At 62.7% G+C, this 27,583-nt stretch overlaps 1 protein-coding gene across 5 annotated transcripts; it reads right to left on the bottom strand.

Moving 5' to 3' along the window:
• Positions 1-1,364: 1,364 nt before the first annotated feature.
• On the bottom strand, positions 1,365-27,299 carry KLHDC8B (kelch domain containing 8B). Of its 5 annotated transcripts, none has more exons than XR_012669168.1 (7): positions 25,131-25,223; positions 16,329-17,177; positions 12,372-12,536; positions 11,296-11,520; positions 10,584-10,685; positions 2,003-2,295; positions 1,365-1,543 (listed from the first exon to the last, which is right to left on the bottom strand). XR_012669168.1 is itself a non-coding variant. In XM_048856482.2 (7 exons), the coding sequence occupies exons 3-7, from the start codon at positions 16,717-16,719 to the stop codon at positions 2,099-2,101; spliced, it is 1,080 nt and encodes a 359-aa protein (XP_048712439.1). In that variant the 5' UTR covers positions 16,720-17,177; positions 26,176-26,247; positions 26,731-27,299; the 3' UTR covers positions 1,365-2,098. The 5 variants fall into 5 exon arrangements, 4 of the variants coding, with proteins under 4 accessions (XP_048712439.1, XP_048712440.1, XP_074986271.1 ...); XM_048856482.2 differs by lacking the exon at positions 25,131-25,223 and adding exons at positions 26,176-26,247; positions 26,731-27,299 and having other exon boundaries at positions 1,365-2,295; XM_048856483.2 differs by having other exon boundaries at positions 1,365-2,295.
• Positions 27,300-27,583: the final 284 nt, after the last annotated feature.

The following is a 27,583-nucleotide window of genomic DNA, read 5'->3' on the forward strand; positions in this document are numbered from 1 at the left end:
CCGATGTCCCGGGGGAGGCTTCGCAGCAGGCACGCTCAGACGGTGCCTGTATCATTTTTGTATCTGAAGTTATAATTATTGGCTCTATACCTGGATTTCAAATGTTGGCCCGTGGGGTACCGCCCACAAGGTAGCACCCAGCACGTCTCGGAGGGACTGTTCAAATTAAGTAGCTCATCAAGAAACACTTGGCTGACAACGGACCAGGGGAGACGCCCATCTGCACTGCGTGGACTGTCACGTAAACTGCTGTCTGGAGTGCAGTTAATGGCTTCCTGCAGTGATTGAGCAAAATGGGGCATAAACATGTGACTTGCCCATGTGACCCCAAACACCATCTTGGTGCTGTAATTTTCCACAGTAGGAACAATGGGTTTCCCTCCACATGGCAAAAGCTATAAAAGGCCCTGGAAACCCCTCCACTTTGTCTTCAGTCCTGCTTCTTACCTCTGGAGGAACTTTGCTACAAACTGAAGCTCTGAACCAAGGACTGAAAGACCCATTCCGGCTGGGGATGTTCTCCAGAGACTTGATTTGAACCTGCCGTTTATTCCATCACTGCAACAAGCCTGAACCAAGAACTTTGCCATTGTATGTAATTGATTCCTTTAACCAATTTTAACTCTCACCTTCCTTCCTATAAATAAACCTTGAGATACTAAAGGATTGGCATCAGCGTGATTTTTGGGTAAGATGTAAGTTATATATTGACCTGGGTATGTGGCAGATCCTTTGGGATCAGGAGAAGCTTTTATTTGATGAGACTGGTTGTAAAGAATCACTCATCTTAAAATCCAGTTTTTAGTGGTAATACAAGGACTGGGATGCCTAAGGAAACTGCTTTTATAACTTCTTGTTAGCCAGTGTGGTGAAACAGAAGTTTACTTTTGTGGTTGGTTTGGTATATCCTATGGGAGATTAGCCACCAGTCCAGGGTGTCTCTGCCCCATTACTCAGCAGTTCATCCTGAATTTGGCACCCTCCGTTGTGACTCACTGAGGTCCGGTCAGAGGTGGCGTTTGGCGTTTGTTGTAATTCACCATCAGGAATGTGCCAGCTGAGATTCACAGCACCCATAAGGGCTGAGTGACACTGACGTACTTGGTACTGCTTAGGCCAGATGGCGTTTCTGAACTGCCTGTTCCTTGTGGTGGAATCTCAGGGCCTGGTCCCCTCTCAGTAACGGTCTCAAACCTCCTTGGAGCAGGGGAGAACGGACGCCCCTTCACTCTCACTGAGGGCTTGACCCTGAGTGGCTTCCAGGGGCGCCTCCAGGAACAAGCAGAGGCACTTTGCCCTGCGAACTCCGGCACTGTCAGATCAAGCAGCAGGAGAGACCTTGATGGACACGGCTTTACCAAGAGTCACATTCCACTTGTTTCATTTATTTGAGGGGCTACAGCACCTCCTAGGCACTGAGCTACAGGGCACCATATGTGCTACATGGGACACAGACCAGGGCTACAACAATACAGCACTCCCTGCTCTCCTCTGGCCTCCCGCGAGTCACCGGTGCTCCTCACTGCGCAGCCATAAGACACATCTGCACAAAGACAGCACAGACATTCACACTGGACAACAGGCAGCTCAAACCAGCTCCCCCACCCAGGGGCTGGCTCTCCTCCCAAGAGACTGCTGAGGGGCAGACAGATGAACCCTGGAGCTCCATGAACAAGGCGGTGGCTGTCCTGCAGGCTGCCCCCACCCCTGAAGTGCAGTGTTCGCAACAGGACCTGACACCGGAGAGCCAGCTTTGGATTCCCCAGGATCGCGAAGTCCCTTCAGCTACTCTGGGGCGCCACCCCATCCCCTGGCATTGACACTCCTTCCAGACTCCTCTGCGGCTTGCCCTGCCCTGGTTCTCTCCTGTCCCCCAAGCACAGACTGACTGCTCCCATCTCTGAGCTACACTAGAAAACTAATTTCAGCTTCTGAAAGCCTAACGAGCAAAAGACGACGTCACTGCTTTGGTGCCCCGAGTCAGTAACTACGAGCTACACACCAGCTCCAAAGAGTTTGCTCTGCATGGCGCCCGTCGCCAGCTTCAGGCACTTTGCCCTCAGCTCTGTTGGTGGGATCCTTCTGCCGGGGGCTCCCTTCAGGCCCCTTCCCGCAGGCAGAGAGCCTCGACTGCGCCGCTGGGGCCCTGCGCCACCCCTCCGATCACAAACAGCAGGCTTGGGGCCTGGTAGCTGGAGCAGGAGCAACGACCAGTGGGCATGGGGGGCAGCAGCTCCCACTTCTTCCTTGGTATGCTAAATCCTTCCACTGAGCCCAGGGGGAATGACTGGTTCCCTGCAAGAGATGAGACATTAAACCATCAATGGGCAGCAACAGAGGAGAGAGCCCTGGGTGTGGGTCAGTCACAGGTTAAGAGACACCAGTGGGACATGACTGTGAAAAAGGCAAGCCTCAGCTGTGAAGACAGAGAAGTCTGAGTGCCGTTGGGCAAGGCACAGGCTAGCCCTCCGCTGGGATGCTGTGTGCAGCTCTGGGCACCTGCGGTCAGGAAAGAGGAACTTAAACTGGATCCGGTGCAGAAGAATGGGGAGCATCTCATGAGAGGAGACAGGGACAGCTTAGCTTTTTGGCCCAGCAGTGAGAAGACCGAGAGGGGAGCTCAGAGCTAGAGACCCACCAGGGAGGACATAGAGCTATTAAAGCTCAAGGACAAAGTTGGCCCAAGAACCAAGGGGACAAACTGGCCAGGAATATGTCAGGGTGGTCACTGGAAGGCTATATCCATTAGAGGGGGCGGCTTTGGGACAGCCACCCAGTTGGAGTGGTAGATACGCTGGAGGGTAGGGATAGGATACAGAGGGACCTAGACAAATCGGAGGATTGGGCCAAAAGAAATCTGATGAGGTTCAACAAGGAGAAGTGCAGGGTCCTGCACTTAGGACGGAAGAATCCCATGCACTGCTACAGACTAGGGACCAAGTGGCTCAGCAGCAGTTCGGCAGAAAAGGACCTAGGGGTTACAGTGGACGAGAAGCTGGGTATGAGTCAACAGTGTGCCCTTGTTGCCAAGAAGGCCAATGACATTTTGGGATGTATACGTAGGAGCACTGCCAGCAGATCGAGGGACGTGATCGTTCCCCTCTATTTGACACTGGTGAGGCCTCATCTGGAGTACTGTGTCCAGTTTTGGGCCCCACACTACAAGAAGGATGTGGAAAAACTGGAAAGAGTCCAGCGGAGGGCAACAAAAACGATTCGGGGACTGGAACACATGACTTATGAAGAGAGGCTGAGGGAACTGGGATTGTTTAGTCTGCGGAAGAGAAGAATGAGGGGGGATTTGATAGCTGCTTTCAACTACCTGAAAGGGGGTTCCAGAGAGGATGGTTCTAGACTGTTCTCAATGGTATCAGATGACAGAACGGGGAGTAATGGTCTCAAGTTGCAGTGGGGGAGGTATAGGTTGGATATTAGGAAAAACTTTTTCACTAGGAGGGTGGTGAAACACTGGAATGCGTTACCTAGGGAGGTGGTGGAATCTCCTTCCTTAGATATTTTTAAGGTCAGGCTTGACAAAGCCCTGGCTGGGATGAGTTAATTGGGGACTGGTCCTGCTTTGAGCAGGGGGTTGGACTAGATACCTCCTGAGGTCCCTTCCAACCCTGATATTCTATGAAACAACGTAACTAGTTTTAAGAGATAACTGGACACATTTGCGTGAGATTGTCTGACAGGGCGGCTTGGGATGTGAGGGCAGGGATCAGAGCCCTGCGGGTCCCTACCAGTTCATGTTCCATGTTCTTAAAATTGAATGCCACAGCTGGTCCCTGCCCGCGCCATCCCCTCAGCCATCGCCACAGGGCCGAGGGATCGCTCTGTACCGCGGGCCCCCCGCACCATCCCCTCAGCCATCCCCACAGGGCCGAGGGATCGCGCTGTGCCGCGGGCCCCCCGCACCATCCCCTCAGCCATCGCCACAGGGCCGAGGGATCGCGCTGTACCGCGGGCCCCCCGCACCATCCCCTCAGCCATCGCCACAGGGCCGAGGGATCGCGCTGTACCGCGGGCCCCCCGCACCATCCCTTCAGCCATCCCCACAGAGCCGAGGGATCGCGCTGTACCGCGGGCCCCCCGCACCATCCCCTCAGCCATCGCCACAGGGCCGAGGGATCGCGCTGTACCGCGGGCCCCCCGCACCATCCCCTCAGCCATCGCCACAGGGCCGAGGGATCGCGCTGTACCGCGGGCCCCCCGCACCATCCCTTCAGCCATCCCCACAGAGCCGAGGGATCGCGCTGTACCGCGGGCCCCCCGCACCATCCCCTCAGCCATCGCCACAGGGCCGAGGGATCGCGCTGTACCGCGGGCCCCCCGCACCATCCCCTCAGCCATCGCCACAGGGCCGAGGGATCGCGCTGTACCGCGGGCCCCCCGCACCATCCCCTCAGCCATCGCCACAGGGCCGAGGGATCGCGCTGTACCGCGGGCCCCCCGCACCATCCCCACAGCCATCCCCACAGGGCCGAGGGATCGCGCTGTACCGCGGGCCCCCCGCACCATCCCTTCAGCCATCGCCACAGGGCCGAGGGATCGCACTGTACCGCGGGCCCCCCGCACCATCCCCTCAGCCATCACCACAGGGCCGAGGGATCGCGCTGAAACCGCGGGCCCCCCGCACCATCCCCTCAGCCATCCCCACAGGGCCGAGGGATCGCGCTGTACCGCGGGCCCCCCGCACCATCCCCTCAGCCATCGCCACAGGGCCGAGGGATCGCGCTGTACCGCGGGCCCCCCGCACCATCCCCTCAGCCATCGCCACAGGGCCGAGGGATCGCGCTGTAGCGCGGGCCCCCCGCACCATCCCCACAGCCATCCCCACAGGGCCGAGGGATCGCGCTGTACCGCGGGCCCCCCGCACCATCCCCTCAGCCATCGCCACAGGGCCGAGGGATCGCGCTGAAACCGCGGGCCCCCCGCACCATCCCCTCAGCCATCCCCACAGGGCCGAGGGATCGCGCTGTACCGCGGGCCCCCCGCACCATCCCCTCAGCCATCGCCACAGGGCCGAGGGATCGCGCTGTACCGCGGGCCCCCCGCACCATCCCCTCAGCCATCGCCACGGGGCCGAGGGATCGCGCTGTACCGCGGGCCCCCCGCACCATCCCCTCAGCCATCGCCACAGGGCCGAGGGATCGCGCTGTACCGCGGGCCCCCCGCACCATCCCCACAGCCATCCCCACAGGGCCGAGGGATCGCGCTGTACCGCGGGCCCCCCGCACCATCCCCACAGCCATCCCCACAGGGCCGAGGGATCGCGCTGTACCGCGGGCCCCCCGCACCATCCCCACAGGGCCGAGGGATCGCGCTGTACCGCGGGCCCCCCGCACCATCCCCACAGCCATCCCCACAGGGCCGAGGGATCGCGCTGTACCGCGGGCCCCCCGCACCATCCCCTCAGCCATCCCCACAGAGCCGAGGGATCGCGCTGTACCGCGGGCCCCCCGCACCATCCCTTCAGCCATCGCCACAGGGCCGAGGGATCGCGCTGTACCGCGGGCCCCCCGCACCATCCCCTCAGCCATCGCCACAGGGCCGAGGGATCGCGCTGAAACCGCGGGCCCCCCGCACCATCCCCTCAGCCATCCCCACAGGGCCGAGGGATCGCGCTGTACCGCGGGCCCCCCGCACCATCCCCTCAGCCATCGCCACAGGGCCGAGGGATCGCGCTGTACCGCGGGCCCCCCGCACCATCCACTCCATGAACACCTTAGGACTCTGAGGATGTGCGCTATCACAGGGCCTTGCCCCCAACTCCCCGTCCGCCAGCATTGTGGGACTGAGATCGCGGGAGGACAGAGGTCTGGCAGGGAGCTCTGCAGATGAGCACAGAGGGCAGAGTTAAGGTGGTGTATTTCCTGAGGTGAATTCTGTCCCTTACACAGCGTTCACACTAGTGCTTTGCACAGCTGCGAGAGGGGCACAAGAGGAGACTGCGACGAAGTACTGCTCCCCACCGTGCCCGTCACTCTCACACGCTGTGCGGGGTGCTGAGCTGTGAACAAGTGGGAGATGAAAAGCTTTCACAAGCTGCCTGTAGATCCGAGTCCCGCCGCGCTGCTGCCCGTCTCCCAGCCCCCACACTGCGCGGGTAACTAACCCGGCACAAAAGAGCCAGGAATGGAACCAAATCGATTTTTCTGTCCATTTGCAGAGCTCATTGTTCCCACTGAATAGGAATGGCTCTGGCTGTGCCACACATCACAGAGCAGGAGAATCAGAGAATCCGAGACTATCAGGGCTGGAAGGAACCTCAGGAGGTATCTAGTCCAACCCTCTGCTCAAAGCAGGACCAATCCCCAATTAATCATCCCAGCCAGGGCTTTGTCAAGCCTGACCTTAAAAACCTCAAAAGGAAGGAGATTCCACCCCCTCCCTAGGTAACGCATTCCAGTGTTTCACCACCCTCCTAATGAAAAAGTTTTTCCTAATATCCAACCTAAACCTCCCCCACTGCAACTTGAGACCATTACTCCTTGTCCTGTCATCTGCTACCACTGAGAATAGTCTAGATCCATCCTCTTTGGAACCCCCTTTCAGGTAGTTGAAAGCAGCTATCAAATCCCCCCTCATTCTTCTCTTCCGCAAACTAAATAATCCCAGTTCCCTCAGTCTCTCTTCATAAATCATGTGTTGCTGGACTCTCTCCAATTTATCCACATCCTTCCTGTAGTGTGGGGCCCAAAACTGGATACAGTACTCCAGATGAGGCCTCACCAATGTCGAATAGAGGGGAACGATCACGTCCCTCGATCTGCTGGCAATGCCCCTACTTATACACCCCAAAATGCCATTCTTGGCAACAAGGGCACACTGTTGACTCTGTGACGATGTGACTCAGCAGGGAGGGGGGAGTGTTGACCTGGGAATGTGCCCTGGGGATGGGAGACCTGAGAGCCTGTCACCTGAGCCAGGAGGGGGAGGGGGAGGTAACACCTCTGCCCAGGAATGTGAACAGAGGCTGCAGCAGGGAACATGCTGGGTGAGTTGAGTGGGCAGTTTGGGGCTGGGGAGAGGAACGCAGGGAACCCCAGGGCTGGGGTCTAAGCTCCCTGCTCCCCCAGAAGGACGTGATTGAGGGGTCCTGGTTGTACCCACAAGCTCTGTTGTGGACTGTGGTCCTGTTGTCCAATAAACCTTCTGTTTTACTGGCTGGCTGAGAGTCTCAGTGGATCCCAGGAAGAGGGGTGCAGGGCCTGGACTCCCCCACACTCCGTGACAACTGGTGGCAGCGGTGGGATCTACTGCACCCCGTGAACAGTGCTTCCTGCAGTAAGTGACTGGGGAACAGTAAAACGAAGGGGAATTGACGGGGACCAGGCGTGCTGAAGATTCAGAGAGAGACGGTTTCGGGGGGCGGTTAACCCCTGGGAATGTGTGACCAGAGAGAAAGACTTTTGCAGTAACAGGGTCCCCCGGGGGATTGCAGCGAGCGGTCCCAGGGGCGGAGGAGTCTGCAGCTCGACCCTGGCAAAGAGGTGGTGACCTCAAGAAGGACTGGCACACTAAGGGCTTTTCCTGGAAACCGTGGAAAGCTGCCCGGCCTGCGAGTGGCCAGCAGGGAGATGTACGCTAAACGCCTTAAGAGCGACCTGGTGGAGCTGTGCAGGCAGAGGGGGCTGCGCATCGGGAGGTCCACCAAGGAACAGCTGATTGCCCAGTTGGAGGAGAGGGATTGCTTGGATGACCCGATCCCTGTCCCTGAGGGGAGCCGCCCGGCAGACGCAGCGTGGGCCCCGGGGCCTGACCGGGCTGGGAGGGGTCAGACTGCTGCCGAGGACATCCCGAGACCCTTCCTACCTATGTCTGGGGGAGGGGTTGGGGGAAGCCCAGCGAATACCGAGGGCACCCTGACCCCAGCACCCAGCAGGGGATCCTCCCGGCGGAGCTCCCCATCCCTGGAGCGGAGGCGGCTGGAATGGGAGAGGGAGATGAAAATGAGGGAGCTGGAGGATCATGAAAAACAACGTCAACATGAGGAGAAACAACGTCAACATGAGCAGGAGGAGAAGGAGAAACAACGTCAACATGAGCAGGAGGAGAAGGAGAGGGAGCTTAGACCCCAGCCCTGGGGTTCCCTGTGTTCCTCTCCCCAGCCCCAAACTGCCCACTCAACTCACCCAGCATGTTCCCTGCTGCAGCCTCTGTTCACATTCCTGGGCAGAGGTGTTACCTCCCCCTCCCCCTCCTGGCTCAGGCGACAGGCTCTCAGGTCTCCCATCCCCAGGGCACATTCCCAGGTCAACACTCCCCCCTCCCTGCTGAGTCACATCATCACATCCTCATATCCAGCTTCTCGTCCACTGTCACCCCTAGGTCCTTTTCTGCAGAACTGCTGCCTAGCCATTCGGTCTCTAGTCTGTAGCAGTGCATTGGATTCTTCCGTCCTAAGTGCAGGACTCTGCACTTGTCCTTGTTGAACCTCATCAGATTTCTTTTGGCCCAATCCTCCAATTTGTCTAGGGCCCTCTGTAGCCTATCCCTACCCTCCAGCGTATCTACCTCTCCTCCTAGTTTAGTATCATCCGCAAATTTGCTGAGAGTGCAATCCACACCATCCTCCAGATCATTTATGAAGATATTGAACAAAACCGGCCCCAGGACCGACTCTTGGGGCACTCCGTTTGATACCGGCTGCCAACTAGCCATGGAGCCATTGATCACTACCCGTTGAGCCAGACGATCTAGCCAGCTTTCTATACACCTTATAGTCATCGCAGGACACTACAAGGCACCTGGGCTGCCCACAAAGAGCAGCTCTGCCCTGTGTCTGCTGCAGCACGTTGTAGAAATTCAGCTGTTTGCTTTCCCCAAGTTAACAGACCCTTGCTGGGAGAGCCAGGGAGCACCCATCTGCCCCACACCAGCGCGCTCCTCCCCTGCCCTGTTCCAGTTCTCCGAGCCGAGAGGGGCAGGGACCAGGAACAACTAGGTGTTCCTCCTAGACACAGGCCTGCAGAGAGTAGCTGAACAGTGCCCCTATCCAACTATGCTGCTGTATCCCCCCTACACCAGGCACTCCCTGGAGAGCGGGAACAGCGCCCTCCCACGAACAGCAGCCCACGATAGCTGCAGCCAGCATCTGCCAGTGATTTCACTTTGCTGGAAAGGCAAAGCCTGCCTTCCTCAGCTGGCACCCAGCACTCAGCTCCAGGCTGCTGACTGCTCACCAGCCAGGTAAAGTCTCCTCAGAGATCCGGAGCTCAGCATCCCCATCGGACAATGCTGTGGCTCCGAGGCACCATCCCAACCAGCCAGCCCAGCTGCGGGAGACATGCCGGTGTACTTCTGCGCTGGCCTCGCATCCCGTTACAGAGTGTGGGGGAGTCAGGGCCCTGCACCCCCCACGTGTTGCGATTTACTGCGACTTTTAGCCAGCCAGCAAAACGGAAGGTTTATTGGACAACAGGAACACAGTTTAAATTAGAGCTTGTAGGTACAGACAACAGGAGCCCCTCAATTAGGTCCATCAGGGGTGGGGGGGGCAGGGAGCTAAGACCCCAGTCCTGGGGCTCCTTCTGTTTCTCCAGTCCACTTCCAAACTCAAAACCCCCTCCAGCCGACTCCCCCAGCCCCCCCCCCCCCCCCCCGGCTCCTCCTCCAGCCTTTGTCCAGCTTCCTGGTGAAAAGGTGTCACCACACCCCCAACCCCCCTCCTGGGCTCAGGTATTGTTCCTCCAGCGAAGCCACCCCCTGCGATCCCATCCCCCATGCAGACAGTCCCAGTAAACCCCCCCCGCCACATTCCCAAGTCAGTCCTCCCCACTTCCTGCTTCGTGACACATCCCACATGGGGCGCTGCTGCCTGCAGGGCTCCCCCCATGTCTCCATCCCTGTCTAACTTTCCCCAGGCCTGGCCCACCCCGGGGAGGTGAATAATCAGGACAGCACAGCTGGCGGTGTGGCGCTCCCTTGGCCCTGCAGCAGCTTCGGATCCAGCGGGCATGTGCCTTCCTGGAGGTCACCACAGCTGGGCACAGAAGTGAGGGGAACACCTCGATGGATGCCACACCGTGAGCGGGTGCCAGCTAGTGAGACCTAATAAGGCACCAACGTTTATACAGAAGCAAAAGTCGGGCCCCGTCCCTGCTCTTCCTCACCCTCCCCAACTGGGGATCTGGCCCATCTCCAGTCTGACTGCACGGGGGGCCAGAATGGCCAGGGAGGGGCCCCTGAGGGAACCCTGCCCATGGGTAGCACGACGACAAGATGATCCCAGTGCCTCCAATAGAGGCTGGTGGAGCAGGGGCTGCGGGGGGGAACAAGGCCTGGAGCCAGAGGAGAGACTGGGACCCAGGATTCACAGTGCTCTCAGCCCCGCAGAGAAACCCCTCGAACTCGGTGCCCTGTGGCAGGAGGAAGGGGAAGGGCCAGCCACTCAGCTCCACTGACAGAGCAGTGTGTGCGAGATGGCACGGCCCCTGACATGGACCTGGGAGGGGCAGGTCTGTCTCACAGCTCCCTCCCCGAGAGGCTGCCACTTGGCTCAGCCCTGCCAGTGGCTACACCCTCCAGCAAGTCCCGAGCACAAGCATGACCCCCCCCCGTCCCTCCCACCACGTTACCGAGGCCTCCGGCCACCACCACTCGCCCGCCGAGGCAGCCTGCCACAAAGTCAGCTCTCTTCTCCCGCATGCGCACGGCGCGGCCCAGCTTGCTCCAGGCCCCTGCAGGAAAGAGGCAGGTCAGGCTCGTCCTGCTGCAGCGGGTGGGAGAAGAGCCTCACTGGGTGCTGGGCACCTTCCCCTCTGCCGGCCCTTCCCCGCGCGCCTCCCTGATGGGTCTGAAAGCAGGGATGGAGCCGGGCCAGACGCCTCCGGAGACTCGCCCGTGGTAACTCTGCGCACAGGAGTGGGACCTCCGCCCCCTCCCCAGGCATGAGACAGCTGGGGCAGGGCCCCCACGCTGCTACCAGGGGAGAGAGCAGCCAGGCGCGAGAGCAGCCAGGCGCATAGACGGGGACAGGGTGGGAGTGGAGGACGGGCTTTGGGAGGGGATTTCCACCTGCCGTTCCTGCCTCCCGGCCCAGGGCAGTGCCTCAGCCGTGGGGCCAGAGGCAGAGGTTCAAAGCCCCAAAATCCAGGAGTTGGAGCCAGGCTCCTTCTGCACCCCGCCCCGGGTCACAGGACATGTACAGAACAAGGAAGCTAAGCGCAGAGCTGGGTCGGAGGGACCCTCCAACTCTCTGGGTACCCGGCTAGGGGCACCTCTCTCTGCACCCCAGCTGGCCAGGCACACGGGGCGCCCATGCTGCACAAGATCCTCATGCCAGCTCACCCTGCTCCGGCTCAAACATCTCCACCGTGTTGACAAAGTGGGGCCGGGAGTAGAAGTTGTGGGGTCCCGGTTGCTGCAGGCCCCCGAGGCTGAAGAAGCAGCCGTCGGCCATGGCGCAGCTGGCAAAGGCCCGCCGGCTGGGGATGCTGGGATAGCGTGTCCAGCTCCTTGTCTCCAGGTCGAAGGCCTCGAAGGCAGTGACAGGCAGCTTGCCCTGCCTCCCGCCTGTGGGGGGAGGAGATGCTGAGAGGGGTCTGGGCTGCCAAGGCCTTCACCCCCACCCCCACATCGCCCTGTCACAAGGGATGGGGGTCAACACCAGGCTGCATGTGCTCTGCAGAGCATGGGCTGTGGATTGTGCCCAGTGGGGGGGCGGGGCGGGGGGCAGGTCTCTGCGGGACATCCTGGGCACCCAGAGCCAGAATCTGGAAAGAGATTCGCCAGGCTCATTTGCATGTTTATTAAAGGTTATTAATGTTTCTGCAGCAGAGCAGCCAAGAGCCAAGCTGGCTTCTGGGGCACGGGGGCTGTGAACAAAGAGACGCCCCACAGGCAGGGCCCGGCGAAGCCCTGGGATGAGGAGAGATTTTGCCCCAGTCCAGTTGGGAGTCTGGAGCTGTACCACTCCCCTGCAGCTGCTCCAGCCCCAGCCTCTCCCAGCAGGGGGCGCTGTGGGGGCAGAGCAGGGCACAAGCTGTGGGGGGCTCCCAGCAGGGAGCGCTGTGGGGGCAGAGCAGGGCGCTAGCTGTGGGGGGCTCCCAGCAGGGAGCGCTGTGGGGACGGGGCAGGGTGCTGGCTGCGGGAGGCTCCCAGCAGGAGGCGCTGTGGGCAGCGGGGCAGGACCCAGGCTGGGGGGGGCACTCTGGGGGGGAAGGGCAGGGTGCTAGCTGTGGGGGGCTCCCAGCAGGGGGCGCTGTGGGGGCAGGGCAGGGCGCTAGCTGTGGGGGGCTCCCAGCAGGGGGCGCTGTGGGCAGCGGGGCAGGACACAGGCTGTGGCGGGCTCCCAGCAGGGGAAATGCTGCACCCATGCACCCTCCATCTCACCCACTGTCCCCATGCCAGACGGTGCCACTTACCCAGGAGGAAGATCTTGTTGCCCTGCAGGAAGGCAGATGCCCCATAGCAGGGGGTGGGCATGGAGGGCAGAAGCTGCCAGTGGGCGGTCGCTGGCTCATAGACCCGCACTAGTGCCTGAGGAGAGGTGTCTGCGCCCATGCCCCCAAGAGCATAGACCAAACCAGCTGCAAGAGAGGAGGGGACATGATGGGGGGAAAGCAAGGACCGGGTAGGGGCAAAAGAGTGGGGGATGGTTGGGGCGTGAGAGAGCGGGGGAGCCGGCAGGGGTTGGGGGGAGCCGGCGGGGAGCTGGCGCGGTTGGGGGGCTGTGAGAGAGCAGGGGAGCCAGCAGGGGATGGGGGAGCCAGCGGAGGATGGGGGGGCCGTCAGAGAGCGGGGGAGCCGGCGGGGAGCTGGTGGGGGATGGGGGTGAGCGGCCGACTGAGGAGCCCTGGCTCACTGAGCTCTGCTGCCCACGTCCCCCCAGAGTGCTGGGCCTGGCGGAGCCACGCAGCCCCAGCCACCAGCAGTGGGGCACGGTTCAGAGCCCAGGACCCGGTGGGGCAGCTCCAACCAGGAGCACAGGAGGCAGCTCTTGTGCCCGTGGCAGGGGGGCACGATGGCACAGGACGGCCAGGGGCAGCAAACCCACGAATCCACGGCAGGCCTTAAACCGGGGAGGAAGGGGGACAGCACAGGGGGACAGGGTCAGTGCAGGGGGAGGAGGACGCAGGGGGGGAGGGTTGGGGCCTGGGGGAAGGATGGGGTCAGTGGGGGGAGGGCGCAGGGGGACAGGGTCGGTGCCGGGGGGGAGGACGCAGGGGGGGAGGATGGGGTCAGTGGGGGGAGGATGCAGGGGGACAGGGTCGGTGCCGGGGGGGAAGGGATGGGGGTCGGGGGGGACGGCACAGGGCAGGAGGGTCGGTGCCGGGGGGGGGGGATGGGGTCAGCGGGGGGAGGGCGCAGGGCAGGAGGGTCGGTGTCGGGGGGGGATGGGTGTCAGTGGGGGGACGGCACAGGGCGGGAGGGTCGGCGCCGGGTGGGGGATGGGGTCAGCGGGGGGAGGGCACAGGGCAGGAGGGTCGGTGCCGGGGGGGAGGATGGGGTCAGCGGGGGGAGGGCGCAGGGGGACAGGGTCGGTGCCGGGGGTGATGGGGTCAGCGGGGGGAGGGCACAGGGCAGGAGGGTCGGTGCCGGGGGGGAGGATGGGGTCAGCGGGGGGAGGGCGCAGGGGGACAGGGTCGGTGCCGGGGGGGAGGACGCAGGGGGGGAGGATGGGGTCAGTGGGGGGAGGGTGCAGGGGGACAGGGTCGGTGCCGGGGGGGATGGGGTCAGTGGGGGGGGGGGGGTCGTGCCGGGTGGGGAAAGGGTGGCTGGTGCAGGGGCCGGGGCCGGCACAGTGGGGAGCCCGCCTGTGGGGTGGGAGCTGCAGTCCCCCTGAATTCCCCTCACCCCATGTCCCGGACCCTGGCTCTGGCCTGTCCCAGGGCACTGATGGGGCGAGTGCCCCACGCCTCCCCCCACCCTCCAGCGCCCGGGCCTGCAGCGGGGGCCCCTGCCAGCCCCGGGGATGGCACCGCACGGGGCGGGCAGCGGGCTGGGCCCTGGCACCTGCAGCCTGGCTGGTTCCCGCCCGGCCCCAGCACCCGCTCCCCCGGACACACTGAAAATAGCCCAGACCCGGGGCCTGGCAGCTAATTATACTCCCTGGCGCGTCTCCCTGGAGACGCCATGGCAACCCAGCCATCTGCCCGAAGGCTGCTTCCCCCGCCCTGCTCTGGCTGCCATGCGAAGCCACAGCGGGCAGGGCCCAGGGAGCAGGGGCTGCAGGCCTGCCCCACAGGCCCCAGCCAACAGCCTCTCCTCACCCCCGAGGTCCCTGGGGTGCCCCAGGCAAGCAGCTCAGGAGAAGCCACCACCCCTCGGAGGGGCTCAGCCTACGTTTGGAGGGTGCCCCATTGCTGCAGACCCTCACGCCCGCCCCTGGCTGGGCCAGTCCCCAGCGGCGGGGAGGGGCAGCCCAGCCAGGCAAAGGGCCGTGCCCCAGGTCACATGGAGGGGCTGCCAGTCTGGGCCAGGCTCCCTCTGGACGCTGCCCTGGCAGCGGGGCCAGCTGGAAAATGCCGGGCAGCTCTCATCAGCTAAGAGCAGGAACATGCAGCAGCCCAGACTCTGGGGCCACCTCGGGCTCCAGGACCCGCCTGTGCCCCCCCCGCTCAGCCCCGACTGCCCGGGGAGAGCACCCTCCCCCCCCCCCCCCGGGGGCCAGCCCCGACTGCCTGGGGAGAGCACCCCCAACAATTTGCCAACATGGCTTTCTCAGTTAGCCACAGAGAGGAGCCAGCCTGGCCTGGGGCTGTGCGTGGCAGGATCAGGGGATCGCCTACTGCAATCCACACAGGGGGGAACCGGTGTCGGCAGCACTGACTGAGCTGGGTCAGGCTGGAAACTTCCACAAGGAAAGCAGCCTCCCCCTTGTCTGTTGGGTGCGGGTCCGACCCCCAGCACCGAGTTAGGCTTGGCTTGTGTCAGCGTTGTACTGGCCATGCCGAGCTCTGGGGCAGCAGCTGCATGAGGCTGGGGGAACAGGGGGAGATGGTGCTGAACTGAAAGCCCAAGACTACACCCCTCACTGCACTTGTGACCTGAGCCCCCCACAAGTCAGCAACTTTACAGCATGTGCACCTGGCAAACCCCATTCTGCCCGCTTCACGCAACCACAACCCCCGCCAGCCGGAGCGCCGGCTCCCCCCTCCATGGGATGAGCCCCGTGGTCAGGCTCCGAGAGAGGATGGGGGGGCAGAGAGACTACGGGGGGGCGCATCTGTGCAGCGAGATGATGGCGGGGGCCGGGGGGCATCTGCAGCACACGCGCGCTCTCTCTCGGGCCCTGCCGAGGCCGCTCCTGGCATGTCCCGTCCAGGGCCCGCAGCAATGGGCCTCCGGGAGAAGCCCAGCCAGAGGGAACCCGCCGAGCCCAAAGACTCTGCCCAAGCCTGCTGCATGCACTGTGGGGTGCCTCGGCGGCGGGGGATCGGCCAGGGCACCCTTGGGAGTGCCGCTCCCACCCTTAGCCCCAGATCCTAGGAAAGCCCAGGATTCAGGCCTGGGACCTTTGGCAGCATCTACTGGGCTAAGGGCCCAGCCGCTCGCAACCACATGCCCTGGCTGCTTTGCTCACCCGGTGCCCGTGAGGGCAGCTCTGTAACCCCACCTCTTGCTGCCCTGCCCAGGCAAAGGCACAGGGGGCTGCAGCGGGGCGGAGGGCCCTGCACGCAGGAAGGGAGCTGCTCCTGGCATGCACACATCACCACAGGGATCCTGGTGGAGGCCAAGCACCCCGGCACGTGGGGTCAGGTAGCACCACTGCCACGAGAACGGCCTGACACCGGCTCCCTTCCGGGGGCACAGGCCTGCTGGTTCCCATCTGTGCCACTGGGCCAGAGGTGAGCATGGACACTGCCCTATCCCAGGGCTCTCGCAGCAGGCCGGGGCCTCCCTGACCACCCATCTTTTGGGGACAGGCTCCCCAGGATGCTCTGCATAGCACAGCCCCCCCTAGGTCTGTGTGACGGGCGGGCTCAGGGTGCAGGCCTGGGGAGCAGGTACGGACACCCCTGCTTCCAGCACCCAGAACAGACACCTGTCTGGCACGCACCGACCCAGCGTGGCTCTGTGACCCCTGCCTTGGCCCAGCCACATGCTGAGCCGCCCGCCACACCCCAGCGGTTCAGAGCTGCAGCTCTGCCTGCCGCACCCACCGCGGTGGGGCCACGGCCCCCTGCCCTTCAGGCCTGCAGCCGGGGATGGGAATGAGGCCGAAGCAGTGGGAGGGGAGAGCCAGGAGCCCGGGGTGGGCAGGAGGGCAGAGGCAAATGCCCAAGGCTCCAGGGGAAAGGGTAGGGGCCTGGGTGCCCAGAAGCAGTTAAGGGGCATTTTCATTCAAATAGGCAGTGACATACGCCCGCCCAGCTCACCTCTCTCGATGGCAGAGACGCCCATGGATGGCTGGGCCAGGGCCGCCGCCTTCTCCCACTTGCCCTCATCTGTGTTGAAGACTTCGACGGAGGCCAGGGGGCTCTGTCTGGAATCCATGCCCCCCATCACCAGGACCTGCTTCCCCACGGCCACAGCAGCCGCCCCGGCCCGGGGTGTGAGGAGTGGAGGGAGCACCGTCCACTTCTGGGAAAGCACATCCAGCATCTCCACGGTGTCCAGGGGCAGCCCCGCCTGGCCACAGCCCCCCGCCACGAAGAGGTGCCCGTCCTGGTACGCAGGGCTGCAGTACACCCGGCAGGTGGGCATGGGAGGGAAGACCTCCCAGAAGAAAGACCTGGCAGTGGCGGCTGCCATAGCGGGAACCGGCATGGTACCTCAGGGGGGAGCCATTGCAGCACCTCTCACCGAGGCTCCCCCTCCCAGCGGGGCATCCTCAGGGCTCTGCTCTGGGCAGACAGCTCCACCCACAGCCAACAGCTGCAGCAATGCTCCTGTGAGGGCAATTCCACCTCAAGCCCTGTGGGAGGGGGCCCAGGCCGGTAGTGCCCGGCGGCCACTGGCTCCGGTGGGACGGATCCCCAGGGCGGGGAGAGGTCGATTCCCACTCAGAGCCGCTAGCATCGTCTTACAGTAACAGGCAGGACACACCCCAGACTCAGCCGCTCGCGGGTCAGTTTCCCTGGCCCAGCCAGACAGGTGCAGCGGTTCTGGAGCAGGGCTCTGCTGTGGCAGCTGGACACTCCTGCCTGGTGCGTGGTTTGTGCCTCAGGTCTGGCCCTGCTCAGACTGGAGTTTCTGCAGCTCCTCTTCCCTCCACCAGCTCCTGCCTGAAGGGGGAGAAGGCACGTGAGGGGGCCAGGCTCTGGACCATCCGCTGCAGAAAATGCATCTGGTAGAGGCGGGGAGCAGAGAGGCGATCCGACAACGCTGGCACAAACAGCTCTCTGAGCAGCTGCCTGCCAGGCCCAGCCAGGGCCGGGAGTCCCAGCTGCCTTTGCCCCCTGGGAACCCCCAGAGCCTGGAAGTTTGGGCAGGAGCAAGTTCAGAGGAAGCAAGCTGACCTAGGGAGAGAGCACAAGCCAGACACTGGAGCAGGACTCTGGGTGTCTCCAGAGGACCTGACCCCAGCCCAGACAGTGCCCTGGAATTGTGAGGAAACTGAGGCAGGGAACAGCATGTCGGGTTTATGCAGAGCTCTGCATTTCTCACAGGACTCAGGAAAGAGTCTGTGCAAAGCGTGTGTTTAATGCTGCACCTGCCACATGGCCCTTGAAGCGTTAGCTTGCCACAGGGACTGCATGTTGGAGTCAGCCCTGGCTCCAGGGACTGGGCAGGGACGGCATGGGGTAAACTCTCAGCACAGGGCACTACACAGAGGATCCGCCCCAGGAGGGGGATGCAGGACCCAAGACAGGAAGTGCCTGGGCCTCTGTTCAGACTCCGGATGTTTCAAACTCCTGGGGAGCCAGCAGCTGGATTCCCCCACAGCAACCTAGTGAGCGGCGGGCGGGTGTCTTGCTCCTTTGGGGAGGTCTCCAGGCCTGCCCCCAGTGCCATCATGAGCCTGTAATGGACACCCAGGCCCCGGTCAGAGACTTGCCACAGCAAGGAGTTCCCAGCTCACTTATCTTCCCCTTGAACAGCTTCATGGCCGAGAGCTGCATCATCCGCAGAGATCCATAAAGTCCGGCAGGCGGGTCCCTGCTGAGGTCTCAGCTCTGGGCTCCCTCCAGTGCACCCGGCGAGGAACCCATGCCTGGGAAGCCAGGCTGCTGCAGGCCGCCGTAGGGAAGATGTCAAAGGGGGATGGAAACAGCAAGGCACCCCCAGCAGCAGAGTCAGCACCTCCCATTGCCAGGGATTGCCCCAAAGCTCCCCCGGCACAGCAACGGCAGCTTGAAACCTGTGCCAGGCTGGGGCAGGCACCTGCTCCCATGGAACACAGCACCTCTCCCCCAGGAGCCCACTGGGCGCTGAGCACAAGGGCTGCCTGCCGCATCCTGCCAGGCAAAGCGGCAGGCGCTAGCTCCTGGAGCCAAGTCAGGGCAGAGCCCAGGCTCCGCAAGAGGCGTGTTCTCATTTCACCCCCCAAGCCCTGGGCCCAGCCGGCCAGAGACACAGCTGCACCCGGGGGCGTCAGAGCCGCGCTGCCAGCCGCACGGGTAACACCGCACTGCCGGGGGCGCCAAATCCCAGCCGGACAGTGCAGCCCACCCAGGTGGCTGGAAAACAACTTCAGCTGCACGGCCCTGGCTGCCCTGGGTGGAGCTGGCCCCGCTTCTCGGGATGCACAGCTGTACGGCCAGGAGACGTGCTGTGAGCACCCAGCCAGGCTCCTGCCATCTGCAGAGCAGGCCAGAGACACCTCCCCGCCCGAGCCTAGTACTAGAGACCCCCACAGCAGCCCCCGCTGCCCCAGGCCAAGCTACAGCCAGAGACCCCCCGCAGCCCCGTCCAGGCCAAGCTACAGCCAGAGACCCCCCCCAGCAGCCCCTCCCAAGCCGAGCTCGAGCCAGAGACACCCCCCCCTCCGCAGCCCCTCCCAGGCCGAGCTCGAGCCAGAGACACCCCCTGTGACGAAGTGGGCCTGTTCTTAATGTTTCCTCTGAATAGTGTGGGGGTGCCTCAGTTTCCCCTATGCAGTTCTTAAGTATCTAGGTGGTGGGGTAAGGGTGTATGATCATTGCAGAGCCCTAGAGGGCAGGTGTGTGCAGGGATCTGGACACAGAGAATGGCCGACACCCTGTTTCCTGGCAACTGATGGCCTGGGCCCTTCCCCCCCTGCAAGGTGAGAGCTGAAGGGTTGGAGAACAAAGGAATCAGGTGACCACCTGGCCCGGGAAAGGAACAAAGCCCAGAGGAGGAGGGGCTGGAGGGGTTTTCAGTTTGGGGCTGGCTGGGACATGGAGTGAAGTGCAGACGTGGTTGTCTGGCTCACTGCCCCCCAGAATGGACCCAGCTGAGGGGTCCCGTTCTCTGCACCTGCAAGCTCTGTTTTAGACCATGTTCCTGTCGTCTAATAAACCTTCTGTTTTACTGGCTGGCTGAGAGTCACGTCTGACTGCGAAGTTGGGGTGCAGGACCCTCTGGCTTCCCCAGGAGCCCCGCCTGAGCGGACTCGCTGGGGGAAAGCGCACGGAGGGGCAGAGGATGCTGAATGCTCCGAGGTCAGACCCAGGAAGGTGGAAGCTGTGTGAGCTGTGTGTCCTGAAGACAGGCTGCTCACAGAAAGGCGACTACCCCAGAGTCCTGACTGACTTCATGGGGAGCAGTTCCAGAGCATCGCCCAGGGACTCCGTGACAACTGGTGGCAGCGGTGGGATGTACTGCACCCCGTGGATGGTGCTTCCTGCAGTAAGTGACTGGGGAGCAGTAACACGAAGGGGGATTGCCGAGGACCAGGCCTGCTGAAGGCTCAGAGAGGAGCGGTTTCGGGGGGCGGTTAACCCCTGGGAGTGTGTGACCAGCGAGAAGGATTGTGCAGTAACAGGGTTCCCCTGGGGACTGCAGCGAGCAGTCCAAGGGGCGGAGGAGTCTGCAGCTCGACCCTGGCAAAGAGGTGGTGACCTCGAGAAGGGCTGGCACACTAGGGGTTCTCCCTGGAAACCGTGGGGAGCTGAGAGCACACGGGCCTGTGAGTCCACAACAACTTGGGAGGAGCGGAGTGATGGCCTGTCACCGTCTCCTTAAGAAGGACATTGTAACCCTGTGCAGAAAGAGAGGGTTGAGCGTTGGAAAGTTCACCAAAGCAGAGTTAATCGTGCAGCTGGAGGAGGATGATCGCTCTAAGGAACAGATTCCTGACCCCAACTGGGGCTATAGCAGGATCTGGGAGCAGCTGGAGCGGGAGCCAGGCATCGCCAAGACTCCTGTCCCCGACCAGACGGGGGTCTTCACGATCGGGTTCCCCATCGGGGGATCGAGATGGACGGGATTGGAGCGGAGTCTGAGAGAGCAAGAGGACCGTGGGAGACAGCAAGAGCCCGAGAAAGAGCTGCAGAAGCAGCAGCAGGATGAACTGGAGGTGGTGGGGCGGAGAGGCCGAGGGGACCTCCCCGGGGTGAGTGGGGATAGATCCCGGGGGGCCAGTTCCGCAGGGAACCTCGAGACTAAATTGCTGCCCCTAGTTAAGGGGGGGGGTGTGGATGCCCACCTCACTGCCTTTGAGCAGGCTGGAGATCTGAACCAGGGGGACCCTGCGGAAAACCCCGGTGTCTAGCTCCCTTGCTGGGTCCCAAGGCCACAGACTCCATCAGCCAGATGGGTGGGGAGGTGGACAGGCTCCCACTCCTGACCCCAACCTATATGTCTGTGTGGAGTTCCCTGGGGTCAGGCCCCTCGGACCTCCAGTGGGAGCGGAAGGGGATGGTCAATGGGGAGACATTCCTGGGGTGGCGAGATCCTGGGACAGAGAGAACTGGTGTCAGACCCTGGGTGGTGCAGCCTCAGAGGCTGAGGGCCTGTGTGAGCTGGGTGAGGGTCCCAGGGACGAAGCCCCTCGCCCTGCCTATGGCCCAGATCCCTGTGCAGACCCAGGAGGGGTGGGGCTGGCTGGCCGTTGGGGTGCCCCAGGACACCAGCTGCGAGACCCTGTTGTGGGGTGACTGTGTCTCTTTGGGACAGGATCCAGGCCCTGCTCCTGTAACTGCCGAGGGTTTGAATTTGAATCCAGGGAACCAATCGGTGGAGAGGGAAATGGTCAGTGAAAATGCAGATGACCTGGCTGGCAGCAGGGAGGAGCCGCTAGGCTCAGGCTACCTGCCTGCCTGTAACCAGACCCCTGGGACTCGGTGGGACAGAGAGATGCTCCCTGCCCCCTTGCACACCAGACTGGGGACTCTCGCTGGCTCTGATGCAGTGAGGAAAGCAGTGGCCTGCCCCCACTGGGACAGCAAGGGCAGTGCTGAGCACAGTGGGAGCTGAGACCCCAGCTGAGTGGGGGGAGACACAGGCAGGGCAGGGGATCTGTGGGGAGTGGCAAGGTGCTTGGTAAGGGAAGTTTGGATGAGCCTAGGCAGCCTTGTGAGCTGATGGCTGTGTCCAGTCAGCAGGGTGGGAAGGCGAGGAGAGTGGAAGATGAGAGTCCCTGGACCTTACCTGTTAGCTGGGTGGAGAATTGGGACAGTGAAGGAAATGGGTCTCTGTCTGTCAGGGGTATTGACTTGCCTATGGAGGGAGCTACCCTGATCTCCAAGCAGTTGTCTGTGACCAGCCTTGTGTGCTGGGACAAAGGGAATGAGATCCCAACCTGTGTGTCTGGTAAAGGAGAAAGTGTGTCCGGCTCTTCTTGGTCTGTGGAGCAGACAGAAGGGGCCTTTCAGCCTGTGATGGTTGAGGGTCATGCAGTTGTCTCAGAGCTGGTTCTGGATTCAGCTAAAGCCCAGGAAGGGAAGGGTCCTAAGTTTCTGTCTGCTCGGGAGAATGGCCCTGTAACTAGGTCGCATCCAGTTAGGGTCTATGTAAAATCCCCGAGACCAGACAATTCTGGTGCTTGTATTTTGCCTGTTGCTAGTGTGTTGTTGGAAAGGGTGTAGCAACTCTGTCTAATCAGGGTGAGATCCTAGCCAGGGCACAAGGAGAGCAGGAAGGTGATGTGATTGTGGAACCTACTGAGGGTGTGGAAACCTGTAGCAAGAAGGAAAAGATTCCTGAACTTGTGTGTGGCAAAGGGAAGGAGAATGCTTCTAACCTTTTATCTAGGAAGTCTGTAAGTTTGCATGAAAGGGGATTGTGTAGGAATCCGCCTGATGGGCCAGAGGTGATTCTGGATGTAAGGGAGACCCAGAAAGAGTCTGTAGTTGCTCAGGAAAGTGTTCCCCTAGAGCAAGCCCTAGGTAAAGAGGGTAAGAGCAGAATTTCTGGGAGGGGGTGAATTGTTGCATAGAAAAGCCCTCGGGAAAGGAATCCTCATGGAGTCTTTGCAAGCAGTTTACTGCCACTGAAGGGTGTGAAAGTGATTTAATCAAGAAAGTTTCAGTTCCTAACAGCCAGAAATTTTCTGTTGTGAATGGATCCACTGACTTTCCTGTTGAAAGATCCAGTGTGGAGAGCTTTGAGAAGGTCTCAGATGGAGTGAAAGCTATTAAGAAAGGTATACCGTCCTATAACCAAGTGGCTGTGTTTGGCCAGCTTGTTGGGGAGACAAGGTTGTTGGGAAAGGGATGTCTCCATGCTAGTTCTGTAAGTGAACAGTATGTGGCCCAGGTCAAGATGGGGGCCCTTAACCAAGAGAGCCCGAATTGCAGCCCTCCAGACTGGAGCTCTGGGAGAAAACCCAATCCCAGTTTGACCCCCTGGGGTTTTGGGGTGGCCAAAGGGCATGGGCTGCAGAAACCTTCCCACATGCAGCCTGCTAGTGCTATCGACCACCCCCGACCTAAGGGAGGGCGTGAAACTGGAAGGGCCTGGTGTAACTCCTACCAAGGAACGGGAGAGATGCTGGGGCATCCATGGGAACATTGGTGGCTTCAAACTTCCCCAGGTCACCGGGTAAAGTGACCCCGCTCAGTTCGATCTCGAAGGGGGGAGAGATGTGACGAAGTGGGCCTGTTCTTAATGTTTCCTCTGAATAGTGTGGGGGTGCCTCAGTTTCCCCTATGCAGTTCTTAAGTATCTAGGTGGTGGGGTAAGGGTGTATGATCATTGCAGAGCCCTAGAGGGCAGGTGTGTGCAGGGATCTGGACACAGAGAATGGCCGACACCCTGTTTCCTGGCAACTGATGGCCTGGGCCCTTCCCCCCCTGCAAGGTGAGAGCTGAAGGGTTGGAGAACAAAGGAATCAGGTGACCACCTGGCCCGGGAAAGGAACAAAGCCCAGAGGAGGAGGGGCTGGAGGGGTTTTCAGTTTGGGGCTGGCTGGGACATGGAGTGAAGTGCAGACGTGGTTGTCTGGCTCACTGCCCCCCAGAATGGACCCAGCTGAGGGGTCCCGTTCTCTGCACCTGCAAGCTCTGTTTTAGACCATGTTCCTGTCGTCTAATAAACCTTCTGTTTTACTGGCTGGCTGAGAGTCCCGTCTGACTGCGAAGTTGGGGTGCAGGACCCTCTGGCTTCCCCAGGAGCCCCGCCTGAGCGGACTCGCTGGGGGAAAGCGCACGGAGGGGCAGAGGATGCTGAATGCTCCGAGGTCAGACCCAGGAAGGTGGAAGCTGTGTGAGCTGTGTGTCCTGAAGACAGGCTGCTCACAGAAAGGCGACTACCCCAGAGTCCTGACTGACTTCATGGGGAGCAGTTCCAGAGCATCGCCCAGGGACTCCGTGACACCCCCCCCTCCGCAGCCCCTCCCAGGCCGAGCTTAAGCCAGAGACACACCCCCCCCCGCAGCCCCGTCCAGGCCAAGCTACAGCCAGAGACACCCCCCCCAGCAGCCCCTCCCAAGCCGAGCTCGAGCCAGAGACACCCCCCCCCCTCCGCAGCCCCTCCCAGGCCGAGCTCGAGCCAGAGACACCCCCCCCTCCAGCAGCCCCTCCCAGGCCGAGCTCAAGCCAGAGACACCCCCCCCTCCAGCAGCCCCTCCCAGGCCGAGCTCGAGCCAGAGACACCCCAGCCCCAGGCTCTGACCCAGCTGACAGGCGTGGGATGGGCAGTTGGGGGCGGAACCAGGCCGCTGACCATGCACTGAGCGCGCGGGGGCTCAGCCAGCTTCCGACCCGGTACTTGGTGCCCCCCTGGGCTCCCTGCTCCGCCGGGCGGGGGCTGCATCTTCCCATTCCCCGCGTGCGCTGCCCTCCGCGGGGCACAGCCAACGGGCCGCGCTGCACCAGGCCCTGGGATCGCCCGCCACGGCTCGGACCCGCTCGCAGCTCCTGGGCTGAGCCCTGCAGGGCGCTGGGGGGGTGGGGGGCAGGGCGCGGGGTAGCAGGGGCTGGGGCAGGGGGCTGGAGAGGGGGCCGGGGCGGGGCAGAGACCCCCCCCAGCAGCTAGTGGGCAGGGCACTGGGTGGGGGGCAGGGCGCGCACACCCCAGACGGGGTGATCTGAACCGAAGCCCAGGCCCGCCCTGGGGCCGCCACCCGCGGGGGAGCCCGCCCGGCCCGTGGGAGCCGCTCAGAGCAGCTGGCTCCGGCCAAGCCCCCGGGACCCGCGTCCTGCCCAGCCGGCCCCGCTGCGGAGCGGTTCGCACCGCCGGGCGCCTCGGGCTCCCTCTGGCTCACGGCACCGGCGGGGCCGGGGCAGAAACTTTCCCGGAGTCCGCAGCCCGGGGGCGGGGACGGTGTCCTGGCAGCCCGGGGGAGGCGGGGGGGGGACCCCGGGAGCTGGGGAGGGGACGCGCAGGAGGGTCCCGGCAGCCCGAGGGGGGACGCCCGAGGACCTGGGGGGGGACGCGCGGGGGGGTGTCCCGGCAGCCCGAGGGGGGACGCCCGAGGACCTGGGGGGGGGGACGCGCGGGGGGGGTGTCCCGGCAGCCCGAGGGGGGACCCCGGGAGCTGGGGGGGGGACGCGCAGGAGGGTCCCGGCAGCCCGAGGGGGGACGCCCGAGGACCTGGGGGGGGACGCGCGGGGGGGTGTCCCGGCAGCCCGAGGGGGGACGCCCGAGGACCTGGGGGGGGGACGCGCGGGGGGGGTGTCCCGGCAGCCCGAGGGGGGACCCCGGGAGCTGGGGGGGGACGCGCAGGAGGGTCCCGGCAGCCCGAGGGGGGACGCCCGAGGACCTGGGGGGGGGGACGCGCGGGGGGGGTGTCCCGGCAGCCCGGAGGGGCTGGGGGTCCCGGGGCGGGGAGCAGCGGTCCGGCCCGGCTGCACACGAAGCGGCCCCGCGGACCGGCGCAGGGAGACTCTCACCTCCGGGGCGCGGGTCCGCCGCGGCTGTCCTGGGCTCGGCTCCGGCTCCGGCTCCCCGCGCGGCGCGGCGCGGCTGAGCGCCGGGAAACACCCCGCGCCTTAACCCTGCCCGCGCCGGGCGCTGCGCCGAGCTCCGGAGCCGCGGCCGAATGCGGGGGCGCAGCCCGCGGCCGGCGCGGCCCATCCAGCCCCTGCGGGGAGACTAGACGCGCCTCGGACGCTCGCCCGCTGCTCCCCCCGCGGCCACGGCAGCCGCCAGCCGCGCCAACCCGGGTGAAGTGAGGGCGGGGGCTGGCCCCGGGCTGGAGAGGCCCCCGCTGCTGGGACAGACACTGACCCTCTCATCCTGCCCCCGCTGAACAGCTGGAGGCTTGGGGGGGGGCAGGCTGGGCAGCCCCCCTTCATCGCCCCAGGAAACAGCAGTCCCTGACACCCCCCCACACACACACATCTGGCTGGGGTGCCCCCCCTTGTCTCCCCAGGAAACAGCAGTCCCTGACACCCCCCACACACACCTGGCTGGGGTGCCCCCCGTCCTCGCCCCAGGAGCCAGCAATCCCTGACACCCGCCCCCCCAAGAGCCAGCAATCCCCCCCAGGAACCAACAATCCCTGACACCCCCCCACACACACACACACCTGGCTGGGGTGCCCCCCCTCGTCCCCCCAGGAGCCAGCAATCCCTGACACCCGCCCCCCCAAGAGCCAGCAATCCCCCCCAGGAAACAGCAATCCCTGACACCCCCCCCCCACACACACACACACACCTGGCTGGGGTGCCCCCCCTCGTCCCCCCAGGAAACAGCAATCCCTGACACCCCCCCACACACACCTGGCTGGGGTGCCCCCCCTTGTCCCCCCAGAAAACAGCAATCCCTGACACCCCCCACACACACCTGGCTGGGGTGCCCCCCCTCGTCCCCCCAGGAGCCAGCAATCCCTGACACCCGCCCCCCCAAGAGCCAGCAATCCCCCCCAGGAACCAACAATCCCTGACACCCCCCCACACACACACACACACACCTGGCTGGGGCGCTGAGACTCACCTCAGCAGGGCCATGCTGGGTCAGACCAGTGGTCCGTCTGGGCCAGTGTCCTGGCTCTGGCATGGCCAGGTGCTGTAGAGGGAATGAACAGAACGGGGCAGTTATCGAATGATCCATTCTGTCGCCCATGCCCAGCTTCTGGCAGTTGGAGGCTTAGGGACACCCAGGGCACGGGCTTGTGTCCCTGCCCATCCTGGCTAACAGCCATTGGTGGACCGTGTAATGAGGCTGGTTCTGGCAGGACCCAACGGAGAGTGCCAATTCAGGACAAACTGCTCAAAGCAGGGCAGTTACAGCCCAGGGCTGGGGTTTCTGTGCCCACCAAGGCAAACCAAACCAGCCAAACAGAGCAGACTTTAGTCTCACCCCACTGGCTAACCCCAAGTCACACGAGCAATTCCCTTAGACACTCCAGTTTCCCAGTATCCCCACCAGGGCCACTCGTTATGGGGACAGATGGTTGTGAAAACCAATACCCCAGTAAAAGAAAAACAGTTCTCTCGATCCCAAAGGACCAAGCCCCAGACCCCGGTCAATACACAAATCAGATCTTACCCACAGATCACGCTGCTGCCGATCCTTTGGAGTCTAAAATCTAAAGGTTTGTTCATAAACGGAAAAGACAGAGACGAGAGCTAGAACGGGTTCAATGGAATCAATGACGTCCAGTGACGGCCAAGTTCTTGGGTCAGGCTTGCAGCAGCGATGGAATAAACGGCAGGTTCCAATCCAGTCTCTGGAGAACATCCCCAGCTGGGATGGGTCTTTCAGTCCTTGGGTCAAAGCTTCAGGGTCGCCAAGTCCCTCCAGAGGCCAGAAGCAGGACTGAAGACCAGCTGGAGGAGCTGCAGCAGCTTTTGAAAGTCTCTTGCCGTGTGGTCTCTGCTTTCTGTGTCCCAAGGACAAGCTGCCCATCCATGGCCTGGAAACACCTCAGAGTTCGGTCCCTAGGCAGGTCCCTGCACGCCTGGCCGAGTCCCCAGGCGCGTCTGCCTTCTCTCACTGGGTCAGTTGTGTCGCTGATGGTCCCTAATGGGCCGTCCAGCAGGCTAGGCAGAGCTGACCCCAACGTGTCTGGGGTGTCCCCCAGAAGCAGAGCACAGGTTTGAAATACAGACAGGACAGAGCCAATATTCATAACTTTAACTACAAAACGATAGACGCACACAGACAGCATCATCCTAACCAGCAAACCAGCACCTTGTCTGAGACACCTTAGTTGACCCCCTTTATACAAGATTTAGTGCCACTACGGGACCTGGGTTGCAACGATGTTCTATATGGTCCCAGTTCAAGTCAATAACATCACCGACCCATCCTCCAGAACTGATCTAGTTGGTTTTTTGAACCCAGTTACACTTTTGGCCTTCGCACCCCCTGGCCTGGAGACTGTGGCGCCCTCCGCAGA

Source organism: Caretta caretta, chromosome 7, assembly GCF_965140235.1.
Source record: "Caretta caretta isolate rCarCar2 chromosome 7, rCarCar1.hap1, whole genome shotgun sequence".
Taxonomy (NCBI): Eukaryota; Metazoa; Chordata; order Testudines; family Cheloniidae; genus Caretta; species Caretta caretta.

Excerpts from the sequence above, each read along its gene's own strand:
- KLHDC8B (XM_048856482.2), bottom strand. The coding sequence starts at position 16,719 with ATGCCGGTTCCCGCTATGGCAGCCGCCACTGCCAGGTCTTTCTTCTGG. Across the intron at positions 11,521-12,371 it reads CAACAAGATCTTCCTCCTGG|GCGGGAGGCAGGGCAAGCTG; the intron begins GTAAGTGGCACC and ends CTCCCCCCACAG. Across the intron at positions 2,296-10,583 it reads GGTGGTGGCCGGAGGCCTCG|GGAACCAGTCATTCCCCCTG; the intron begins GTAACGTGGTGG and ends CATCTCTTGCAG.